The sequence below is a fragment of the Polyodon spathula genome, chromosome 4, assembly GCF_017654505.1.
Source record: "Polyodon spathula isolate WHYD16114869_AA chromosome 4, ASM1765450v1, whole genome shotgun sequence".
Classification (NCBI taxonomy): Eukaryota; Metazoa; Chordata; class Actinopteri; order Acipenseriformes; family Polyodontidae; genus Polyodon; species Polyodon spathula.
In genome coordinates this window covers 50,205,794-50,232,340 of record NC_054537.1, presented here as the reverse complement: position 1 = coordinate 50,232,340, position 26,547 = coordinate 50,205,794, and the positions used below count along the sequence as shown (strand labels likewise).

Sequence of the window (26,547 nt, the reverse complement as noted above, 5' to 3'; positions counted from 1 at the left end):
CACTGTATATGTTTCACTACATTTTGGTGTCCTTGGGTGGGCGACTAGAGATTTGCTTATTTTTAAATAAATTATATACATAATTCACTACAATTTTTATTTAAACAAATTATTTAAACAATATTCTGAGGTAATATGTCCATACGGAGAAAGACAAAGTGAATCTGTTAATGTATAGCATAATAATAAATCGGTGTCGGTTATTCCACGTCGTTTTCATTAGTATTATCTACTTCTATTGTTTAAATGTTTTTATTTATTTCTAAGTAATTTTATCAAACAATAAGAGTCAATTTAGTGCAAAACTTGCATCAGTATCTTAAGTTTTAGCCTTCATACTGGCATTAACCGTGGCATTCAAGACACCAAGTGTACCATCCTATAACAATGACTGAAATTTCCCTCATTTGAGAGTTTTTTTCCCCTTTTTAATTAGTTGTTCTTGACTTAAATAAATAAATAAATAAGTGAGCGGCAAACATTGAAAACGCCGTGTTGTTTGGAACCAGATAGCAGTTGTCTCCTAAGGAAGTCGCAAGATGGGCCGAATAGCCTCCTCTCGTTTGTAAACTTTCTTATGAAGTGAGTGTCATTGACGACAGCACTAAAGAACCGTATTGACAGCGCTGAAAAAAAAATAAAACATGCAGTGCAATTTTTCTGCCCGATTTGTCAACTTGCAGCTGCATTTTTCAATGCCTGTTGGGTCTTTGACCCAAATCAAGCAAAGTAGCTCTGCATAGATGAGACAGAAGTGTTTAAGGCCATTCTACTGAAACAAGATTCCCAACTCTTGCTGTAATCCTTTTCTGCATACAAAAAATTAGTACTTCGGGATGACTGGCTCTCCAGAAAGGCATCAAACCTGTTTTAACATGTTGTATCAGAATAAGATGAGAAGAAAAACCTAAAATAACTGTGAACACTACAAGAAGATATAATAAATCATTGAGTAAAAGAACATACGAACATAAAGTTTACAAACGAGAGGAGGCCATTCGGCCCATCTTGCTCTTTTGGTTGTTAGTAGGTTATTGATCCAAGAAACTCATCAAGCAGCTTCTTGAAGGATCCCAGGGTGTCAGCTTCAACAGCATTACTGGGGAGTTGAGTCCAGACCCTCACAATTCTCTGTGTAAAAATAAAAGTGCCTTCTATTTTCTGTTCTGAATGCCCCTTTGTCTAATCTCCATTTGTGACCCCTGGTTCTTGTTTCTTTTTTCAGGTCGAAAAAGCCCCTTGGGTCGACATTGTCAATACTTTTTAGAATTATGAATGCTTGAATTAGGTCCCCGAGTAGTCTTCTTTGTTCAAGATTGAATAGATTCAATTATTTTAGCCTGTCTGCATTTGACATGCCTTAAACCCGGAATAATTCTGGTCGCTCTTCTTTGCTCTCTTCTAGAGCAGCAATATCCTTTTTGTAGCGAGGTGACCAGAACTGAACACAATATTCAAGATGAGGTCTTACTAGTGTATTGTACAGTTCTAGCATTACTTCCGTTGATTTAAATTCAACACTTTTCATAATGTATCCGAGCATCTTGTTGACCTTTTTTATAGCTTCCCCACATTGTCTAGATGAAGACATTTCTGAGTCAACAAAAACTCCTAGGTCTTTTTCATAGATTCCTTCTCCAATTTCAATATCTCCCATATGATATTTATAATGTACATTTTTATTTCCTGCGTGCAGTACCTTACACTTTTCTCTATTAAATGTCATTTGCCATGTGTCTGCCCAGTTCTGAATCTTGTCTAGATCATTTTGAATGACCTTTGCTGCTGCAACAGTGTTTGCCACTCCTCCTATTTTTGTGTCGTCTGCGAATTTAACAAGGTTGCTTACTAAATCTGTCCTAGGGGGAAATACCACAATATAACAATAATAATAACTTTAACTTGACAATGATGATAATAATAACAACTATAATAATATGCACTTGATCTCACTCAAACATCTGTACCACATCATCGGCAGCAGTTTCCCATGCTGCCACTGTTACTGCAGTGGCTAAGTGTAGCCAAGCCGTGGTGTTTTCAACAGAATAATGTCATACAAATAGTTTGTAAACAGATAGAAGAAAAGGAGATGGACGGCTCCACCCAACCCTTTTAAGATAGTTTTTTTTGGCTGCAGTCATCTCTGCCAGGAAAAGCTTCCTGGATTGTAATAGCAATGCTAACTGAGAGTCCTCAGCCAACAAAAGCTCCTCAGGAGAGAGGGGTTCGACCATCCCTAGTAGAGAGCCCACAGTAGCTGCAACAAACTTCCAAAAGTTAACAGTTTTTGGGCACTCCCAGAAGATTTGTAAGTATGTGCCCGTCACACCCAAGGTACAATTCTGATAGCTAGGATCTGTGAGCCATTTTCTAATAAATAAGCTGATGTGCCAGATTTATTGATGATATCAAAAATATTCTTCCACATAGTATTCCAGTCAGGGTTGACAGCAAGCTTACTCAGTTCCCTATCCCAAATGGTAGTAATTAGAGAAGGGTCTTAACATTGTAGCATACATGTTTATCATATATAAATGAAACAATCCCTACCATGGGGGAGAGCTATAAAAGAGATTTACTAGTGGGTGAGGATGTAAATGGGCACCCCAGGGAAACCCATATTTACAAAGGGATGAGCGTAGCCTGAAATATAGAAAGAAAGAAAAGCCCAGAAGAGAGTATTGTTCTTGCAAATCCTGAAATGGAGGCCAGAGTCTTTAAAGATATCATTCAGTATGTGTATTTGCGTGTTGACCAAGGAGAATAAACAAAAGGGTGCGAGTCAGCTAATAGAAAGTCATTACGCCAGATAGGTGATTGTGTGTGCAGTACATTACATGTACAAAAAAATATGTTAACTTTATTCTGTGTTTACAAAGTATTGCAATAATAGTGCCCACGCGAGTCGAAAAAAATAGAAATTTTTAGCCAGAAAAGGGACATTCCAGCAGGAGGTACGGTTGAACTAAAATATCCTCAATGGGACTCCAAGAAATCAGAGTTTCTGTGTGAAACCACGTCTCCGTAGCCCTGAGTGGAAAGCACAATAGTTCGGACCCCCAATGGATTTAGAGCGTTGCAAGCAGCTAAACGAATTCTCGAGTTCAAGCACAATGAATTGATCTTAGTAATAAATTTGTGGGGGAATTGATAGAAGTAACATGGAGAACAAGAAAGTTATACATAGCAACACATTCATTTTAATTACAGATATTCTGCCATGAAGGGTAAACTGAAGCAGTGACCACATGTCCAAATCCAACTGTGTTTTAGACAACATACTACCAAAGACAGACCTTTCTCGTTCGTCTTATCAGGGGAAGCTGAGCAGACATCACAGATCCAGTTAATACACAAGAAGTTGGAGTACTGTACAGCATGAATCATATTGATAAAGCGGTGCCCAAAGGCAAAGCGCCGCAATACAGCCCACAAATAATCCCATTCCACTGTCAAGAGCTTTTCCAGCATCTAATGACAGAACAACTGAGGGTGATGACGAACCCTCAGCCAGGTCTATAACATGAAGTACACAACGCAAATTATCAGAAACAAGTCTGCCTTTCATAAACCCCGTCTGATCGTGGTGAGTTAAAGAGTGAATACAGGAGTCGATCGACTAAGCACTTCACATAAATGTTTATGCATTCAAGAGACACAGTGGACAATAGCTAGAACATTCTAAAGGATCTTTCCCCTTTTTCAAAAGAAGGGAGATCAGCGCAGACTTCTGGTCTCTGAAAGGAGCTGATTTCTAACTCATAGTTAATTGGCTTTAGGAGAAGGGGGACCAAACTGTTTCCATAGTAATAACAAAAGTTCCTGCAGTAAACCATCCACACCTGGGGCACGTCCCTTATTCATTGCACAAACAGCCTCCTCCAGCTCCTGTAACACCAGAGGCGTGTCTAGCATTGAAGCTTGATGAGGCGATATGGGGGGTAATTGCTGGGTGTTCAAAAAGTCATCAGTAACACTGATGTCTACAGTTGCCTCAGATGTGTAAAGTCGAGAGTAAAATATCTTTGACCTCTTGCTCTGGCCGGGTAACCACCCTTCCCATTGGATCTTTGATCCATAGAGGTACATTTTTCTGCTTGTTTTAAGTGTAAAGCCAATAAACTGCTTGATTTATGCTAAATAAATTCTGCTTTATTTATCTAGACAACTTTTTCTGTCTGGCTTTCAAAGCATGTAGGCGGTTGCAGTTCAATGTAAAACATCTACTGTTGACTTTTTGAGTAATGTCAACATCTGTACTGACCATTAACAGTACATCCAGGTATCCTTGTTTTGTATTATTTACAGGTTATTGTATCAATGTAATGCAAGTGCTCATTTTTGTGCTTCATTTGCCTTTGGATTTTTCCGCGATTTTTCGTGCTGAAGCACGCCTGCTTTCAGATGGAGAGTATTTGCATACTATTGGCAATTGAATATTGACGAACAGAAAATAAATAGCGACTAAGTGGCTGCAAAAAATAAATACATAATATTCAAAAGGCAAATGAAGCACAAAAATGAGCACATGCATTATATTGATTTTATATTAGAATTATTTTGTTTACTTGCCAGTAAGTTCAAATTTAAGGTATTGGTAAAATATACATTTGGTATGGGTAGTGCATGAAGAACAGTAAGAAATGCAAGTACAGTATGAAGATGATCTTCAAGACATCTGGATGTGCGTTCTGAACAGTTCAAATCAAAGTGAGCCTGTGCCGCATCACAAATGCATCTGTCTAATTCAAGTAAATACTCTCCGGTATATATGTGCATTTGAAATTTTAGGAGCAATAATCAATTAAAGTATAACCTTAACCAGAGTATTGGTAGTTGGGATCAGTGGATAATTTTAATTACAATAACTATTAACCCTGATGCAGAAAAAGGTTTCCTGTCTCTGCTCTCGACAATGTAAGGACACTTTTTTGAAGTCCATCTTTTTTCTTTTTTTTTTTTTTTTGTTGCTTACACGATGCAGCGGTTCACAAACACTGTACGCAACGCTCCTGTTATTCATTACAGATCAGAAGGTAAAGTCGAAAGCCCAAGTAGTCCAACGGAAAGCCTAATTCAAAATAATATACCGGTATATATTAATTATTTATTATTTTTTTCATTTGTAAAGATGTACAATTTTAATGCTGTTTTGGTTAAAATGAATGTTAGGCTACATGTATTACAAAAGCTTCAGGACCTGGGTGAGCTTACTAACAATGTGCCTGCTCCAAGTCAATACATATATCAAACATGTGTGTGTATATATATATATATATATATATATATATATATATATATATATATATATATATATATATATATATAGGACACTGTGACACTGTAGGCCTGTTAACTACAATCCCGCGTAACAGTCTCGGACTGCTCAATCCGGAACTTTACGGTGCCCGGTCCTGTATACCATAATATGCTAGGACCCACATATTTACCATTTGTGAAAGCCCACGTCGGGTGCAGGTCACAATGTATATATAAAATCAAATAGTTTATCAATTAGTTAAAAGGATATTTATATATATATATATATATATATAAGATATATATATATATATATATATATATATATATATATATATATATAATATAAACATTGATGTATATATATCTCAAAGTTGATATATTGCCTGTTTGGCACCCCTTACTCTTTTTTTTTTGTTATATAATTACTTTATGATTTACTTTATTGATTAGCTTTCCTTTTGGCTTATTGGTTGTTTAGTTGTAGAAAACTCAGTTTGTAAATGTCGTGGGAACGAGTACCACCAACACAGCACTTTGGTACGCAGTCTCAGTCTGACAGTACAACAAATATGATGTGTGGCAGGAAAGTTAGGATTAGTTCTAGTTAAGAACATAAGAACATAAGAACATAAGAAAGTTTACAAACGAGAGGAGGCCATTCGGCCCATCTTGCTCGTTTGGTTGTTAGTAGCTTATTGATCCCAAAATCTCATCAAGCAGCTTCTTGAAGGATCCCAGGGTGTCAGCTTCAACAACATTACTGGGGAGTTGATTCCAGACCCTCACAATTCTCTGTGTAAAAAAGTGTCTCCTATTTTCTGTTCTGAATGCCCCTTTTTCTAAACTCCATTTGTGACCCCTGGTCCTTGTTTCTTTTTTCAGGCTGAAAAAGTCCCTTGCGTCGACACTGTCAATACCTTTTAGAATTTTGAATGCTTGAATTAGGTCGCCACGTAGTCTTCTTTGTTCAAGACTGAACAGATTCAATTCTTTTACCCTGTCTGCATATGACATGCCTTTTAAGCCCGGAATAATTCTGGTCGCTCTTCTTTGCACTCTTTCTAGAGCAGCAATATCTTTTTTATAGCGAGGTGACCAGAACTGCACACAATATTCAAGATGAGGTCTTACAAGTGCATTGTACAGTTTTAACATTACTTCCCTTGATTTAAATTCAACACTTTTCACAATGTATCCGAGCATCTTGTTAGCCTTTTTTATAGCTTCCCCACATTGCCTAGATGAAGACATTTCTGAGTCAACAAAAACTCCTAGGTCTTTTTCATAGATTCCTTCTCCAATTTCAATATCTCCCATATGATATTTATAATGTACATTTTTATTTCCTGCGTGCAGTACCTTACACTTTTCTCTATTAAATGTCATTTGCCATGTGTCTGCCCAGTTCTGAATCTTGTCTAGATCATTTTGAATGACCTTTGCTGCTGCAACAGTGTTTGCCACTCCTCCTACTTTTGTGTCGTCTGCAAATTTAACAAGTTTGCTTACTATACCAGAATCTAAATCATTAATGTAGATTAGGAATAGCAGAGGACCTAATACTGATCCCTGTGGTACACCGCTGGTTACCACACTCCATTCTGAGGTTTTTCCTCTAATCAGTACTTTCTGTTTTCTACATGTTAACCACTCCCTAATCCATGTACATGTGTTTCCTTGAATCCCAACTGCGTTCAGTTTGAGAATTAATCTTTTGTGCGGGACTTTGTCAAAAGCTTTCTGGAAATCTAAATAAACCATGTCATATGCTTTGCAATTATCCATTATCGATGTTGCATCCTCAAAAAAGCTGTTGTAATATTGGAAAAACATTTTGGAATTGGTTTTAGCTCCCTTAGCAATGTTCATTTCTATTTCTCTCTTGGCCTTTCTAACTTCCTTTTTGACTTGCGTTTGCAGTTCTGTGTACTCTTTCTGCGTACTTTCTTTTTGGTCCTTTTTTAATGCTCTGTAAAGTGCCTTTTTTTCGCTGAATATTTTTTTTAATTGATCTATTAAACCATTTTGGCAATTTAGTTTTACATTTAGATTTGTCTACTTTAGGGATGTAATTGTTTTGCGCCTCTAGTACTACATTTTTGAAGAACAACCATCCTTCTTCTGTGGGTGTTTTCTCTATTTTACTCCAATCTACTTCTGTTAGTCTCTGTTTCATGCCTTCATAGTTTGCTTTTCTAAAATTGTAAACCTTAGCTTTATTCTTTACTTTTGAGGATTTAAAAAACACTTCAAATGAGACCATGTTGTGGTCTGAGTTTGCCAGTGGTTCTCTGACCTCTGTTTTAGTTATTCTATCTTCGTTATTTGAAAAGATTAAATCAAGGCATGCCTCCCCTCTAGTGGGTGCCTTCACAAATTGTGTTAGGAAGCAGTCATTTGTCATTTCCACCATTTCTATTTCATCCTTCGCGCTACCCACCGGGTTTTCCCATTTTATTTGGGGGAAGTTGAAATCCCCCATTAGTATGGCTTCTCCTTTATGTTTTGTTTAGTTATGTTTTTAAAAAATGGTTTGTAAAGCTTTTTGGCACACTGGCCCATTTTCCTGGATATTATATATATATATATATATATATATATATATATATATATATATATATATATATATATATATATATATATATATCATGGAAGACTTGCGGCCAAAAAGCCATACCTCCGACGTGGAAACAAGGCCAAGAGACTCAACTATGCACGAAAACACAGGAACTGGGGTGCAGAAAAATGGCAGCAGGTGCTCTGGACTGATGAGTCAAAATTTGAAATATTTGGATGTAGCAGAAGGCAGTTTGTTCGCCGAAGGGCTGGAGAGTGGTACATGAATGAGTGTCTGCAGGCAACAGTGAAGCATGGTGGAGGTTCATTGCAAGTTTGGGGCTGCATTTCTGCAAATGGAGTTGGGGATTTGGTCAGAATTATAGGTCTCCTCAATGCTGAGAAGTACAGGCAGATACTTATCCATCATGCAGTACCATCAGGGAGGCATCTGATTGGCCCCAAATTTATTCTGCAGCATGACAATGACCCCAAACTTACAGCGAAAGTAATTAAAAACTATCTTCAGCATAAAGAAGAACAAGGAGTCCTGGAAGTGATGGTTTGGCCCCCACAGAGCCCTGATCTCAACATCATCGAGTCTGTCTGGGATTACATGAAGAGAGAGAAGCAACTGAGGCTGCCTAAATCCACAGAACAACTGTGGTTAGTTCTCCAAGATGTTTGGGCCAACCTACCTGCCAAGTTACTTCAAAAACTGTGTGGAAGTGTACCTAGAAGAATTGATGCTGTTTTGAAAGCAAAGAGTGGTCACACCATTTACCTCAGTGTATGTGATGTAGCTTCAGCATTTCCCCAAATATTAGTAACTTAGCTAGATGTGTACTTAATGACTTGTGACCTTTTAGTATATTTTTCTCCTGTTGAATTATAACTTGATTGAGACCATAGGCACCTAACCCATAGAGCACAAGGGAGGCAAACGATATACAGTGCCTATAGAAAGGCTACACCTCCTTGAACTTTTTTCACATTTTGTTGTGTCAGTGCCTCAGAGTTCATGCATTTAAATGAGGATTTTTTTTCCACATATCTACACACCATACTCCACACTGTTAAGGGGAAAAAAGTTTATATTGAGAAAAAAATGATATTAAAAATACATAACTGAAAGATCATAATTGGATATGTCTCCACCCCCCTGAGTTAATACTTGGTGGAAGCACCTTTGGCAGCAATTACAGCAGTGAGTTTGTTGGGATAGGTCTCTACCAACTTTGCACACCTAGATTTGGCAATATTTGACCATTCTTCTTTACAAAACTGTTCAAGCTCTGTCAAGTTCCTTGTGGAGCATTGATGGACAGCAATCTTCAAGTCATGCCACAAATTTTCGATTGGATATATGTTGGGACTCTGACTGGGCCACTCAAGGACATTTACCTTTTTGTTCCTTGGCCACTCCAGTGTAGCTTTGGCTGTGTGCTTTGGGTCGGTGTCATGTTGAAAGGTGAACTTCCATCCCAGTTTCAGCTTTCTTGCAGAGGGTAGCTGGTTTTCCTCAAGGACTTCTCTGTACTTTACTCCACTTTCACTTCTATCCTTCCCCAGTCCCTGCCAATTAGAAACATCCCCATAACATGTCTGCCACCACCATGCTTCACAGTAGGGATGGTGTTCTTTGGGTGATGCACTGTGTTGGGTTTGCACCAAGCATAACGCTTTGCGCTTAGGCCAAAAGGTTCCATTTTAGTTTCGTCAGACCACAAAAGTTTTTGCCACATGGCTGCAGAATCTCCTGAGTTTTTTTGCATACTTCAAATGGGATTCAAGGTGGGCTTTCTTGAGTAATTGCTTCCTTTTTGCCACCCTACCATGCAGGCCAGATTTGTGGAGTGCTTGGGATATTGTTGTCACATGCACACTTTGACCAGTCTTGGCCGTAAAAGCGTGTAGCTCTTGTAAAGTTGCCATTGGCCTCTTGGTCAGTCTCCTTCTTGCTCGGTCATCCAGTTTGGAGGGACAGCCTGATCTAGGCAGGGTCTTGGTGGTGCCATACACCTTCCACTTCATAATAATTGGCTTGACTGTGCTCCAAGGGATATTTAAGGTCTTTTGATATTTTTTTATACCCATCCCCTGATCTGTGCCTTTCAACAACTTTGTCCCGGAGTTCTTTTGAAAGTGACTTGGTGCTCATGGTTGAGTCTTTGCTTTGAAATGCACTTCCCAGCAGAGGGAACCTACAGGAATTGCTGAATTTATCCTGAAGACATGTTATGTCATGGGGGGAGGACACTTATCCAACTAAACTATTTCAGTTTTTATTTTTAATTAATTTTCTACAAATTTCTAGAATATTTTTTTCACTTGGAAGTTGCGGAATAGGATGTGTAGATAAATGGAAAAAAAACCCCAACTATTTTAATGCATTTTAATTCCAGACTATAAGGCAATAAAATGTGAAAATGTTGAAAGGGGGTGTAGACTTTCTATAGACAGTGTACTTTGCCACTCTACTTTTTTTTTTTTTTTTACTCTGTGTAAACACACTATTCTATGTTTTGCCTATAAACAATTTTAAATGTAAAAAAGAAAAAAAAGGAATCCCCAGCACAAGAGGTTATAAAGTCATTCATAAGATGCCATAAGTCCAGCATTAAAAATAAATAAATAAAAACCGATAATAAAATGGCCCCTAGACAAACATTAGTTTGACCCACCATAGTCCGCTCTACACTATTTACCAAAGCTAAAGTTAGCAGCTGTGTGACTGCAACTGCTGGGCAGTTTGGATATTACAAAAAATGATTAATTAAATATAGGCTAAGTAATTGTTAGTTTAGTTAATTTTATTCTCTATTAAATTATATTCAGACAGTTATTTATGTATTAATTCTAAATAAGGACATTAGTAGGTTCGTGTTGCTGTGGGGCCATGAATGAGTTTAAGTTCCACAAAAAGTATTAATAAACTGTTACTGTTATTAAGCACTGGTAATAATCTGAAGCCGTGGTATTGCAAAATAACAGAATCCCGTTTTTACTTTAGCATTTTTTTCATGAAAAAATTGTTGTTCTTTATTAAAATTAATTTTCAGTTTTCATATTGAAGCTTGTTGTCTACTACTCATTCAAGCAAGCCAAGTTGTAAGTGAAGTAATTTCTGAATTTCTTTTTCTAAAAAGCCATGTTCAGATTTGTGAAAAGTGGTCCAACATGGCTGTGAATGCATCTGACAGTATGTACAACTCTAGAGCTTGGTCGGGGATGGAGGAGGTTTTACCCCAGGAGTTTGTCAAAATGATCTTTGACCACTTTCACCCGTTCTCTTTAAACTGAATATTAGACTTCCATTAAATTTTATTTAATAATACATATGTTTATATTACCGGTGCTCCTTTTTACACAAAGGCAGCCTAATTGGGGTCCTTGAACAGGTCACCTAGTAAAAGCAGTGCCGCTCAGCGTGCAGGGCGTTGTACAACCAGAGATTGCAAGTTTGAATCCTGGTTGTGCGAGGCAGCCGGTCTTCACTGGGGATTCCGTGGGGGCACTGCATTGGCTTTGGCGCTCCCAGGGTTGGGGAGGTGGGATGCGGCTTAGATTGTTTCTCCTCACCACTCTGCAGCGACCCCTACAGGCCAGGCACCGAGTGAGCTTGGGGGCGGAGATGTGCTGCGCTGGTCTTTGTCCTCCAGAGGCCGGTAGCCCGTGGATGTCCGCTCAAGCTCCTGGGTATAAAAAGCTCATAGGATCGGAGGACACTCACTGAGCCTCGGATCCCTGAGCTGTGTGGAGAATCGCCACGGTGAAGGAGGAAAATAATAATAATTGAGAGAAAATTTAATAAGTGGAGATTCTAAATTTAAAAAAAAAAAAATAAATAGCCTAACAGACTGCCAAAGCTACTCTTAACACTGTTGGCATGCAGTATCCAGATTCTTTAATACATCTACTTCCTGGCAAAAAAAATAACCTCAAATCTACCAAACTTTTGAACTCAGCCCTTACTTTCAATTTCAAGGTCCTTCATAGACTAGTCAAAGTACTATCCACCTCACTGACCTGCTGTCAACCAATGTTCCTGCTCTTCTGCTGTGTTCTTTGGATTCTTGTTAAAATATGTAATCATTTGTTTAAAATCTTTTTTTTTTTTTTTTTTTTTTTTAAAACCCATCCACTTTTTCTAATATTTTGTATTGTTTTGTTTTGCTTTTTTCAGCACTTGAGCTCTATTGAATGTAAAAAAGCCTGCAGCTTATCCCGGCATACCATTTGCAAAAAATGTTCTATGGGTCTCTCACTGAAGAATACTTCAGTAGATACTCATTGGTTAATCTTTTTTTTTATATATATATTTTTCAGGTTATTAGTATCTACATGGGGATCACAGTTAATTTACTGGAAGCTTGGGAACCCTATAAAGCTGCCAAAACTGCACTTAATTATACACTGGATCAACCAAATATCAGAGAGCAGGTAAGGTGGTTAATACTAAGCAATACATAACGTAAGACATTAGAACATTTACAAATGAGAGGTGGCCATTGCTTGTCCAGTTCCTAGTAGTTGATCTCAAAACTTTGTCAATTTTGGCCATAAAGGGTTTCTACCTCAACAACATGACTAGGCAAACCATTCCATACCATATCCTTACAACTGGGTGAAGAAGTGTCTCTTAATTTCCAACTGCTTCCTCTGGTCCTGGTTTCTGTGCTGCCCTTAAAGCATTGGTTAAGGTCAAATTAGAAATTTTTATAATCTTAGACTTGACAAACAAGCCCCCACCCCCCACCCCCCATTTCTTTTTTAATCTAAGCTAAATAGTATTTAGTGATCTTAATATCACATATTGTGGGTTGATATTTATGTAAGAAGGGTTGGAAACTTTGGACTAGTACCTTTTTGAAGCTTACTTTTCCTGATATAAACTAGTCCTTATGTGAAGTGCCTAAGTCAACGGAAGCAATAGACATTACTGCTCATTCCCAGAAACATTGATTGGGTTTAATAACTGTTTAACACTAGAAGGACCAGAGATATACTCGTACCTAGAAGCCCCCCAGCCGTCTTTCTGAAGGCTGTATTCAAAACACTGTAAATTATATAATGAATTGTATATGTGTATGAACATTAATTTATTTTACAAATCAAAACAAGAAAATGTAAATAAACATCTGAACAGGCATTGGTTTACAACATACAGATTTATAAAACTGAAACGATAGCAATACATTTTTAACTTAACAGCAATCGGTTTATTATCAGGTGAGCAAAAGCAACTGAACAACATAGATAAATAAACTTAGAAGAAAACATTTTACAGAAGTGCACAGCACAAGAGGTTATAAAAAAAAAGTCAAATAAATTTTTCTCTTTTTTGACGAAAGGGTATTTCTTTACCTTGAGTCTAAGGCTGTTGACAATCAAAACAGTTAATGCGCTTCACGCTGCCTTTCTGCACAGGGCACAGGAGTCCGAAGTTTTATTTTTAGTACAATCTGGCATTGACGTCTCTTGCGGCTCTCAGCGGGGTTGCCACCTTTAGCTGTTGGTACACACTTGACAGTCTCCCTTTGTTCCAAATGCTTCTTGCAAAGTTCCTGTACTAACTGTAAAATATATTCTCTCCTTGCTAAATTCTTCTCCGTGCATTCTTTGTAAAGTACCCAGGAGTTGATGGCTGCTAGGTCCAATACCTTGTAAAACACCTGAACAGGCAGGCGCCAGCCTTCAAAAGGCTGATTGAAAACAATAGACTGTCAGTCATTCACTCAGGCAGAGAGTAGAGACTAATCTAGTTACAGTTAAAACACACTGCAAACTGGTAAATTAAAAACAATAAAGTAGTATACTGTTCTGTATAATCAAAGTACAATTGTTTTCTGTGTGGCCGTCAATGTGACTGCTTCCTGGGCTTTTAGGTATAATGTAATATATCTCCTTTATTTCTGCACTCCCACATTTCATGCTTTGTGAGAATATTTAATACATACGGACAGAAAGGTACATGAACGCACAGCCCCAGATGTGTTACATGGCTGGAGAAAATTACATTTTAAAACCAAAAACCGCCAAAATGACTGCCTCAATGCTTCTAGTGTTAAATCAGTCATTCTGAGGTATCAGTCATTCATCAGGAACAGCATGAGCAGCAAGCTCCACACAGTCTCCATCATCAGGAACAGAATGAGGAGCAAGCTCCACACAGTCTCCATCATCAGGAACAGAACGAGCAGCACAGTCTCCATCATCAGGAACAGAACGAGGAGCAAGCTCCACACAGTCTCCATCATCAGGAACAGAACGAGCAGCACAGTCTCCATCATCAGGAACAGATCGAGCATCAAGCGCCACACAGTCTCCATCCTCCTTTTCATTAATTAACTCAAACTGTGTGTCATCTACATGTGTGGGCCTTCTGGTTTTGGTGCTGCTTTTCCACATGTTGATGACATCTGTGGTCAAACTCAGAAATGCCTGAACTCTGAAGCTGAACCAACAGTAGATCAGGCAAGTGCCTGTCACTAAGCATACTCCTTAAGTCATTCTTCACTAACTTCGTTTGGGAAAATCCCTGTTCTGCCTCCACTAAACTTCTAGGTATTGAAAGCACCAGGTCAATCGGAGATAAAACATTGGGACACGTAAGTCTCAGAGCTCTATTTACCATTTCCCAATACCAGCCCATACAGTTTTAATAATATTTTACACCATCTCTATTAACACTGCCATCCTGTATAGGTTGAGAAAGATAACTCCACTCAGTATACTCCACTCAATATAGTGTACTTAGTGTTTTGCATTTTCTGAAAACTTTTAAAACCATTTTTATGGGATTTTTTGGTATGGGATTTTTCCCGGAATTTATATTATATATATATCATATATATATATATATATATTATATATATATATAATATATATATATATATATATAATATATATTAAAATCCTTTTTTTAAAATCCCATATTTTTTATAGATATATATATATATATATATATAATATATATATATATATTATATATATATATATATATATATCGCATAAAAATAGTAGTAAAAAGTAGGTTTTTCATTGAAAAATCTGTAAAAATCAGACATTTTAGTCCCTCCCTAGTCAGCCACTGGTCACTTTACATGTGGAATATGATGCGTAGCAGTTCTGGTTTCTGATTAAGTTTAATGTCCCTGGCATGTATGAAGAAGCAGAATCTGTGTAAGTCAAAGCCACATTTTTCTGTTATCTGGCACTTTGCGAACATTTGAGCAATCACTATGCTGACGGAAATAGTATCTACAAAAGGTACAGAAGGTGCACATGACATCCGCACAAAACAAGCCAGATGTATTCCCCCTGAAATCATAAAAAGAACATTGACAGAAAGCCATCGGGAGACACGTCAAAAGTCACACTGGACATTTCCATCAGTGCATAAGTTTACCAACTAAAGCATCACCATTTTCTGTCAAATATTTACGATTAAGATTGTCGGCGTTACACAAGGTTTTAGGTGATGGACAGTACCGTGATGGACTAAACTCATTTAACACAGACATTCTGCGCTCTCTTTTATTAAAGTGTGTGTAAAAGTCATATAAATAATTGCTGTCTCTCCATTTGCTTTGTTTTAGTTTGAATGTGTTGTTTATTTTTCAGTGTGTTCTTTTATTGTCAGCGCGAGCGTGTACCTCAGTGCAGCAGTATTTGCAGCGCAATGCATCCTGTGCCTCATCTGAGCCACTTTTGCTATGTTTGCTTTTTGTATTCTTACCCCATTCCTCATCTACAAAAATATTTCAGTTTAGTTTTTGATCAAGTTAGTAGTTACTATGCCCAGCAATTGCCACAATAATCAGATGATAATTTGTGTAGTGATAGAGAACCATGTTTTGAATGTTATTTGATCCTCTGACGTCCTAAACGTCTGCTGTATCTTAGGATACAGTGCAGGGCTGCTTATTACAACGTTGGAGTCAAAATAAAGCAGCATTTTAAAGAAAATATTGTATTTCCTAGAAAATAGTATCAGGAAAATATTGACTAATAGACTAAAATCAGTAAAAACCGACCTGTAAATCCTGTCATTGTTCTCTAAATTTCGGAATAAACCGGAAACACAAATATACTGTATACCTATTTTTGTTTATCAGTATAAGAGTCTTAAACTATTTCATTAGTTACACTAGGGTAGTCTTAATTTCAGCAAAGTTACTTTGTGCTGAAATAAGCTTGTTATGCTACTTTATAAGTCCAAATGTGTAATATACCGTGCAGACTGGCCTATGTTTTATCTTTTTTATAACTCCCATGTGAATTTCTTCTAAATATGGTAAAGAAGCATTTGAAACTGGTCCATTCTGTCTCTATTTGTGGGATTCCAACACCAGCTGCATGCAAGGCAGGCCTATATGTGTTGCACAGTAAAGCTACATGACCATCTCCAAAATCTAGAAAATTAAAATAATCATACAATAATTTCTAACGAATAACAGGTCAGCACAAACTGTGTTTAAGCAACCTGTACATGCAAAACTGGTTGTAGTGGGAGTAACTGTTAGAAACCGTCTCAGGGAAGCTCATCTGCGTGCTCGTCGTCCTCACCAGGGTCTTGACCTGACTGCAATTCGGCGTCATAACCGACTTCAGTGGGCAAATGCTCACTTTCGATGGCCACTGGCACGCTGGTGAAGTGTGCTTTTCACGGATGAATCTCGGTTTCAACTGTACTGGGCAGATGGCTGACAGCATGTATGGCGTCGTGTGGGCAAGTGGTTTGCTGATGTCAACGTTGTGAACAGAGTGCCTCACGGTGGCGGTGGGGTTATGGTGTGGGCAGGCAGAAGCTACGGACAACGAACACAATTGCATTTTATCGATGGCAATTTGAATGCAAAGGATACCTTGACGAGATCCTGAGGCCCATCACCTCATGTTTCAGCATGATAATGCACGGCCCCATGTCGCAAGGATCTATACACAATTTCTGGGAGCTGAAAATGTCCCAGTTCTTCCATGGCCTGCGTACTCACCAGATATGTCAACTCTATGCGAACGAGATGTGTCACGCTGCATGAGGCAAATGGTGGTCACACCAGATACCGACTGGTTTTCTGATCCATGCCTCAAGATACCTTAAGGTATCTGTGAACAACAGATGCATATCTGTATTCCCAGTCATGTGAAATCTATAGATTAGGGCCTAATGAATTTATTTCAAGTGACTGATTTCCTTATATGAACCGTAACTTAGTAAAATCTTTGAAATTGTTGCATGTTGCGTTTATTTTTGTTCAGTATGTATTTGGGGATGAAAACAGATAACCGTTACAACACCAACTTGCTGAGTGATAAGTGCATTAGCAGCTGTCAAGAGTAGACACATAAGTAGATGAGGAACAGCTAAATGAAATAGAAGAAAACTAATTAGACTGGCTTAAAGAAAAAAATATGGACATTCATTTTAAAGAAATATGTCAAAAAATCTCAACAACGTTAAAGGGGATTTTATGCCATTGCAGAAGTTCAACTGGCAACCAGTATTCAGTTTCCATTGTATAATGCTGAGAGCTGGACTAAATAGATAATTTAGCAGTAGAAGTGTTAACATCTCTGCTGACAGCGAGTTTAAAACCAGCAATAATGTACTCCTGTCAGTCATGAAAACTTTTAGAAAAGCAGGTAGACATGGCTAGACACCCCCATATATGTGTGTGTGTGTGTGTGTGTGTATATATATATATATATATATATATATATATATATATATATATATATATATATATGTGGGTTTGGCATTGCAGGGGATGACGAGGGGAGGTTTCAGTTATGAATGACTGTTTTGTAAACATTATGAATGCTTGTTCACCACTGCTACACCCCTTTATAAAATAGACTTTTCCTGCACTTTTATAGAGTATGATGTATTTTATTTTATTTATTTTTTTTAAACACTCTCCCAGAGGACTAGTCAGACACAGACATCTAGTCCTCATCAGATTTAATTTGCCTCGGGTGAGCGTGAGTTTCTAACCCTGTGTAAGCCACTTCAATCTGAGTATTTTTACTCCTGAGTGTTTTACTCCTGGGATTTAAGTAGGGCAATTTACACATTTACAGTAGTTACTATGTTAATTTGAAGTGTTATGAATTATTTTTGGCTTCCGCTGTATATTAAATAAACAATCTTAAGGCTTAGGAGGCAGTAAAAAATATCTCTTGGACACTTTTCTGTTAAAGTGGACACATTTTTGCAGGCTGTTTGGTTCCTACAATAACCAACACTTTTTTCTTTTGTAATACAGACATCATGGTTTTGTTCTTTGTGTCTACTATTTGTTTGTCTGTAACCATGTAGATCTGTGATACAACGATACCATGTTAAAGAAAACAAATAATGCGACAGTGGAATGATTGGACTTTGTATCTAATCCTAGACACTTTTGTCCTGCAGGCGAGTCGATATGCTGGTAGTATTGATCGGTTGAGGCCTCAGTTACAGCAGTTTCTAAAAGAAGGCTTCCTGAGGGAGGAGATTGTGCTGGACAATATTCCAAAACTGTTGAACTGCCTTCGAGACTGCAATGTTGCCATCCGCTGGCTGATGCTTCACACAGCAGAATCAGGTCGAAATTACAAGGAGAGAGTCACATTTATGCAGAAAAATGTGTAATAGTTGTATGTTGATTTGGATAAATTATTGGCTGGTTTTAATTTAGAAATGTTGAAAGAAACTGTTTTTGAGAAGAATTAATTCAGACATATCTATTTTGTTGTTAACTGTGTGTGTGTCATCTCCCCACCCCCTCTCCCCTTGCAGCTTATGACCCAAATAACAAAAGATTGCGTCAGATAAAGGATCAAGTTATCAATGACTCCAAATACAGTCCCAAGATTCTCTTCCAGTTACTGTTGGATATTGCTCAGTTTGAGTTTGTTCTAAAGGAGGTAAAAACACTGGTCTTCCACTCATCTCAAAAGAATTGTGATTAAATCACATTGTATCCATCTATTCTCTCTCTCTCTCCTCTCTCAGGTGGTAATTTTGAAATAATATTTAGTATACCAAGAATAAAAGTTTTAATAAATAAAATGTGTTTTCTTCCAAAGTAGCAGATGTAGATAATTGAGCATTGAACTCATTAATTTATAATAAGAAATACATTGCACAGTGGTCTCGCTTTAACTTTTCAAAATACTTCCATGCATTGCTTTTCTTTTGTTTTTACTGTGTAGAAACAATTGCTTCACTGCTCATGAACTCCCTTAGCCAATAGCACAGCTAGGTAACGAAGTGTACCCGCCTCCCTGCCAATTATCAGTGAGGTTAGAATTGTAGTGGCTGATCACTTATAACTTTTTCGGGTGTAGTTTTTCAGCACTACATATAAGTTTTAGAAGTTAACAAATATTCAAAAATTGATCAAAGCATTCAAGTAGTAATTTTATTTAGAATACTCAATTCCGTGAATATTCTGAGTCACCCCTTTATATAACAGTAGTCTTCCCGAGGGGCATTTAATTTTCCACTATGGCTGAGTACATATTTAATATATGAATCAGTCAAGAAAATAAGTGACGTAAAATTGGATAGTAAATACGACTTTATATTTTTTGTTTAAATATAGCTGATACAGCATATGTAAATAAATAACATAAATAACATAAAATGTTTTTAAAGTCCATATCATACAGTTAGCAAAGGTTTTCTCTGTCTGGTTTGCGACTGCTGCATAATCCAGTTTATATCCTGCCAGTTTAAGGAAGTCACCAACAGTCTCTAAATATTCTGGAAAAGTGCACAAAGGTGCTGAACAAGTGCACTGGGCTCCAACAGTCTTGTCTTGTATTTACTAGAATTTTTTCAGTAAGTTGGAGATTCCTTCAATAGCACGCAAAATATGCATTTGTTTTCTTGCATTACATCTTTTGTGCGTAGTCGTTCATCATATTGTTTAATTACCTTTAAACCATTGGTTTGAATATTTGTCACAGCATTAAGAAAGATTTTTTTGTTGTTTTACTACCAGATGTTCAAGCAGATGCTGTCTGAGAAACAACTGAAATGGGAAAGCTATAAGGAGGAGGGTTCAGAGCGAATGACTGAACTAGCTGAGGTGTTCTCTGGGGTAAAACCCCTTACTAGAGTGGAGAAGAATGGTAAGAGAACCATTATGATTTGAACTAGAATGTGAGAGTTAGAAGTCTGTGTTTCAGGAGCAGAAATAAATTAAACAGAGTGTCACATCAGAAAGTGTATGCATACTGTTAGAAGACTTGAATTGGAGTTTGGGAGGCTATGCTTTGTACATCCTTTACCTAAGCTGTTTTTGCTTTGGAAAATTTACTTGGGGTTGTGGGTCCAAGGAATACAGTAAATGCAGAATAACTGGATGACCCTGAGACCCCTTTGTTTACTAAATATCCTTGATATTCCTCAATAATTGTCTTCCCTTCAAATGTACTGTAAGTATACCATCTTGTATCCCCAAGAAATATCCAGTTAATGCAGAATAATTTGATGGGATATAAGAACATAAGAACATAAGAAAGTTTACAAACGAGAGGAGGCCATTCGGCCCATCTTGCTCGTTTGGTTGTTAGTAGCTTATTGATCCCAAAATCTCATCAAGCAGCTTCTTGAAGGATCCCAGGGTGTCAGCTTCAACAACATAACTGGGGAGTTGATTCCAGACCCTCACAATTCTCTGTGTAAAAAAGTGCCTCCTATTTTCTGTTCTGAATGCCCCTTTGTCTAATCTCCATTTGTGACCCCTGGTCCTTGTTTCTTTTTTCAGGCTGAAAAAGTCTGTTGGGTCAACACTGTCAATACCTTTTAGAATTTTGAATGCTTGAATTAGGTCGCCACGCAGTCTGCATATGACATGCCTTTTAAGCCCGGAATAATTCTGGTCGCTCTTCTTTGCACTCTTTCTAGAGCAGCAATATCTTTTTTATAGCGAGGTGACCAGAACTGCACACGATATTCAAGATGAAGTCTTACTAGTGCATTGTACAGTTTTAACATTACTTCCCTTGATTTAAATTCAACACTTTTCACAATGTATCCGAGCATCTTGTTAGCTTTTTTTATAGCTTCCCCACATTGTCTAGATGAAGACATTTCTGAGTCAACAAAAACTCCTAGGTCTTTTTCACAGATTCCTTCTCCAATTTCAGTATCTCCCATATGATATTTATAATGTACATTTTTATTTCCTGCGTGCAGTACCTTACACTTTTCTCTATTAAATGTCATTTGCCATGTGTCTGCCCAGTTCTAAATCTTGTCTAGATCATTTTGAATGACCTTTGCTGCTGCAACAGTGTTTGCCACTCCTCCTACTTGTGTGTCGTCTGCAAATTTAACAAGTTTGCTTACTATACCAGAATCTAAATCTTTAATGTAGATTAGGAATTGCAGAGGACGTAATACTGATCCCTGTGGTACTCCACTGGTTACCACACTCCATTCTGAGGTTTTTCCTCTAATCAGTACTTTCTGTTTTCTACATGTTAACCACTCCCTAATCCATGTACATGTGTTTCCTTGAATCCCAACTGCGTTCAGTTTGAGAGTTAATCTTTTGTGCGGGACTTTGTCAAAAGCTTTCTGGAAATCTAAATAAACCATGTCATATGCTTTGTAATTATCCATTATCGATGTTGCATCCTAAAAAAAATCAAGCAAGTTAGTTAGACACCATCTCCCTTTCCTAAAACCATGTTGACTGTCTCCCAGGACCCTGTTACCATATAGGTAATTTTCCATTTTGGATCTTATTATAGTTTCCATAAGTTTGCATATAATAGAAGTCAGGCTTACTGGTCTGTAGTTACTTGGTTCAGTTTTTTTTCCCTTTTTGTGGATCGGTATTACGTTTGCAATTTTCCAGTCTGTCGGTACCACCCCTGTGTCAAGAGACTGCTGCATGATCTTGGTTAGCGGTTTGTAAATTACTTCTTTCATTTCTTTGAGTACTATTGGGAGGCTCTCATCCGGCCCAGGGGATTTGTTTATTTTAAGAGCTCCTAGTCCCTTTAACACTTCTGCCTCAGTTATGCTAAAGTTATTTAAAACTGGATAGGAACTGGATGACATGTGGGGCATGTTGTCAGTATCTTCCTTTGTAAAAACTTGTGAAAAGTAATCATTTAATATATTTGCTATTTTTTTTCTTCATCTACGATTTTGCCATTTGTATCTTAAACATTTAATCTCCTCTTTGAATGTTCGCTTGCTGTTGTAATATTGGAAAAACATTTTGGAATTGGTCTTAGCTCCCTTAGCAATGTTCATTTCTATTTCTCTCTTGGTTCTAACTTCCTTTTTGACTTGCGTTTGCAGTTCTGTGTACTCTTTCTGCGTACTTTCTTTTTGGTCCTTTTTTGATGCTCTGTAAAGTGCCTTTTTTCGCTGAATATTTTTTTTAATTGATCTATTAAACCATTTTGGCAATTTAGTTTTACATTTAGATTTGTCTACTTTAGGGATATATTGTTTTCTCTATTTTACTCCAATCTACTTCTGTAAGTCTCTATTTCATACCTTCATACTTTGCTTTTCTAAAATTGTAAACCTTAGCTTTAGTCATTACTTTTGGGGATTTAAAAAACACTTCAAATGAGACCATGTTGTGGTCTGAGTTTGCCAGTGGTTCTCTGACCTCTGTTTTAGTTATTCTATCTTCGTTATTTGAAAAGACTAAATCAAGGCATCCTCCCCTCTAGTCGGTGCCTTGACAAATTGTGTTAGGAAGCAGTCATTTGTCATTTCCATCATTTCTATTTCATCCTTCGCGCTACCCACCGGGTTTTCCCATTTTATTTGGGGGAAGTTGAAATCCCCCATTAGTATGGCTTCTCCTTTGCTACACGCATTTCTAATGTCATTGTATAACAGATTATTGTGCTCACCGTCTGAATCTGGCGGTCTATAGCATGCTCCTATTATTATGCCCTTTGAATTTTTGTCCGTTATTCTGACCCATATTGATTCGGTTTTATTTTCTTTGTCCAGATTTAACACCTGGGCTTCAAGACTGTTTCTTATGTATAGCGCTACCCCTCCTCCTCTTCTGTCCTGCCTTTCTTTCCTATACAGTGTATACCCACAAATATTATATTCGTCCCCATCACTCTCAGACAACCACGTTTCTGTAACACCTATCACATCATAGTTACCTGTTAGTGCAGTAGCTTCAAGTTCTAGAATTTTGTTTCTGATACCTGAGTATGCATTCTTAATTAATAATCCCTCATTAGGTTCCTATGTGGAGGATCACTCATGTCTGAGTGCTCCAGCTTCAGCATCCATCGCAGCTGCTCTCCTGCTTTCCTCAGTGTTATTTGAAACTTAGACCATTAACATCATTAGCTTGTGCTCAGTCCTCTAGTTTCAAGATGCCACTTTCGGTGCATAAATTCACAACAAACAGAGATGTACAATTTATTTAATAAGTGAACAATAAATTCAGTGTGGGACTGTATTACTCTGTGGATGTATACACAATATCAGTTTCTGGTTTTGTCTTCATTTAAAAATGTGTTTTAAATTATTTTAATTCCCCCAAATGGGAATTTATAACCGCTGGTTATAAGCGGTATAAACCACTTTGGGCCGTGCCATTCTGATGAGAATGTGGTATATCATTGGAGCCGCATGGCCCATTGCGGTTTATACCTTTATATATAGGTACCCCGCAGTTGGTAAATACTAGAGCTTATGGGAAATAGAGGGTTAGGTTCTCCACGGCTGTGATTACACTTATCAAAGCCTATCTAAGTTGCATTTTTCTTCACTAAACACAAATGAAAAACACAGTAACATAAAAAAAACAATGCAAATACTATAAAATACTGGGTAATGTAACATGTAAAAAGTAATAAAATTATAACGTAATAAAAAATAATGTTTTATTTACCTTGAATCCTTTGAGTTGAAGGCCAGGGTGGTGTTGACTGGTGACAATTACACTAAGTTAACATGGTGCAACGAGACCGCATGCGCATACTAATACGACTAGTACTCGAGACAAAGCGAGAGATGATGCTGGTACTGGTAGAGGGAGATGCTGGCGAGATAGGAGCACGGAAGAATACACACGATGGCGTGGAAGCAAATGCGGATGCGTCATTTGTTTCCGTGCAAAACTGCTTATACACATCTATATGCCGCGGTTGGCAAATTGGTATACAAAAGGAAAACTGCGTATACATGAATTCCGCGATTGGCGAGGGATTTTCTGGATAAAAACCCCACTGTTGAAGGATCATTGGTAAGGCTGTGAATCTGAAGGAAAATGAAGACCAAAGAGCATTCTACTGAAGTTAGAGATAAAGTAATACAAATGCACAGATTAGGAAAAGGGTACAAAATAATATCCAAGTGTTTGGATATCCCAGTGAGCACAGTTGGATCAATAATCAGGAAGTGGAAGCTGCATCACACCAACCAGCACTGCCAAGAAAAGGCCGTCCCTCAAAACTCAGCGCTCATACAAGAAGGAGACTTGTGAGAGAAGCCACAGAGAGGCCAACAATCACTTTTAAGGAGCTACAGAGTTCAGTCACTAGGAGTGGAGTAATGGTGCCCCAGGCAACCATATCAAGAGCTGTGCATAACACTGGCCTATATGGGAGGGTGGCAAGAAAGAAGCCGTTACTCAAAACGTACCATGTGAAAGCACGTCTGGAGTTTGCCAGAAAGCATGAGAGTGAGCCAGCTGCGATGTGGGAAAAGGTTTTGTTTCAGATGAGCCCAAGATAGAGCTTTTTGGCCAAAACTCAAAGCGCTATGTGTGGCGCAAACCTAACGCTGCCCATGCCTCAAGACACACCATCCGTACAGTGAAGTATGGTGGTGGCAGCATCATGTTGTGGGGATGCGTCTCATCAGCAGGGACCGGGCATCTTGTTACAATAGAAGGAAGAATGGATGGAGCAAAATACATGAAAATCTTTGAAGACTCTGCTCTGCTGAAGACTCTGCTTCAGTCCTCTAAAAAACTGAAGCTTGGGAGGAAATTCACCTTTCAGTAGGACAATGATCCCAAGCACAAGGCCAAAGCAACATTGGAGTGGCTCAAGAACAAAAAAGGTGAATGTCCTACAGTGGCCCAGTCAAAGTCCTGATCTCAATCCCATTGAGAATCTGTGGCACTATTTGAAAATTGTGGTCCACAAGCACCGTCCAACAAACTTGAACAACCTGGAGCAAATCTGCCAAGAAGAATGGGCCAAAATCACTCCGACACTGTGTGCAAAGCTGGTACATATATACTTACCCCAAAAGACTTTCAATGTTTAAAAATAAAATATCAAACAGAACGAAATTTCAGTGTACCATTTGAAATTCAGTAATATGAGAGAATTGGTCATGGGTCTGAATACTTTTGCAAGGCTATATATATATATCTGTTACCGTGGTGTCTGTTGTATCACCCTCACAGCTTTGCTGTTGTGTGCATGTATGTGTGGTTTTACTTCACTGCCTTGCAGTCTAGAAATAAAAAATAATACAAGTGAGATTCCTCCATTGGGACCCAAAAAATAGTTACACGCGCTGTGGTGGTGACTGCTGGATGTTACAGAACCGGATTTCAGCTTTGCTGAGAAGGACATGATGCGATTATGTCGCAGCCTCATGGGAAGGTGGCTCTTTCCTTCAAAGGCAGCCCCTACCTCCCCTGACCGTTACTTTGGACCAGCAGTTGAGGAATTGCTGCAGCGATCCCACCGAGAATGCAAGGCATCTCGGCAGGTAGAGAACGAGATGCTGTTGTCTGCCAGGCTGTCTGACCGGGCAGATGGTTTATCACACTGAATTCCTATTCGTCGAGCGCACAGGATGTAATTCGGCCTCTCCTTAGCCCCCCACACATTTTCAAAGTGCATTATTGCTGTCCTAGCTCCCTTGCGGCTGCATATGATCAGGGTGATTAATTACCTGGACGACTGGTTGATCTGCCCAGTTGCAGGAAGGAGCAGTGGCCCACACAGCGATGAAATGATGAAGCATCTGTTGAGGCTGGGTCTCGCCCTCAACGATCCCAGAGCCAGTTAATACCGGTGTAAAGTACGGTCTACTTGAGTCTCCAGCTGGAGTCCCTTACGATGCAAGCCTACCTGTCGGACGACAGAGTAGCTGCCATTCGCAACTGTCTGGCCCTGTTCACAGTAAAACTGGTATTGTGTTAAACACTATTGGGTCTGATGGCCGCGGCTTCATCACCCACCCAACTAGGGTTACTCCACATGTGCCCGATCCAAGTGTGGCTCAGTGCCTTCGGCTGCACTCCAAGCGCGACAGACACCGTCGGCTGACCGTGTCTCGCCTATGCTGGGAAGTGCTAAGCTGATGGAGACAAGCCTCTTACCTGGGAGAAGGTGCAAGGATAGGAGTGATACACAACCGCACCCAAGTCTGGTTTTGGGGGTGGGGGGGGGGGGGGGGGCAGGTCTGGGCAGGTAGAGGAGTTTGCGGACCCTGGTTGGATCACTGGACATCCCTGCACATAAATGCGTGGGAGCTGAAAGCAGCCCACAAGTGGCCTAAAGCATTTTTTGTACGCTTTCCCACCTATACTGCTGCTCCCGGTTTTTCTCGAAAAAGTCAGGTTAGAGAAAGCGTCAGTTCTCCTAGTGGCCCACAAGTGGAGAACCCCAGGAGAGAGTCATTTTCGACTCTGTGCCAACTGTTGCACGGCCAGCCCTGGAAGATTCCACTTCGCTTGGATCTCCACAGTCAGAGGAAAGGCT

General features: G+C 38.6%; 1 protein-coding gene across 1 annotated transcript in view; it reads left to right on the top strand.

The window, feature by feature from the left end:
* Positions 1-26,547, top strand: part of washc5 (WASH complex subunit 5) — a 150,480-nt gene that overhangs the window by 40,335 nt on the left and 83,598 nt on the right. The window contains exons 9-12 of the mRNA XM_041248048.1: positions 12,151-12,264; positions 18,242-18,413; positions 18,608-18,735; positions 19,818-19,947. Of these exons, the coding sequence (XP_041103982.1) occupies positions 12,151-12,264; positions 18,242-18,413; positions 18,608-18,735; positions 19,818-19,947 (544 nt within the window). The remainder of the gene's footprint in view (positions 1-12,150; positions 12,265-18,241; positions 18,414-18,607; positions 18,736-19,817; positions 19,948-26,547) is intronic.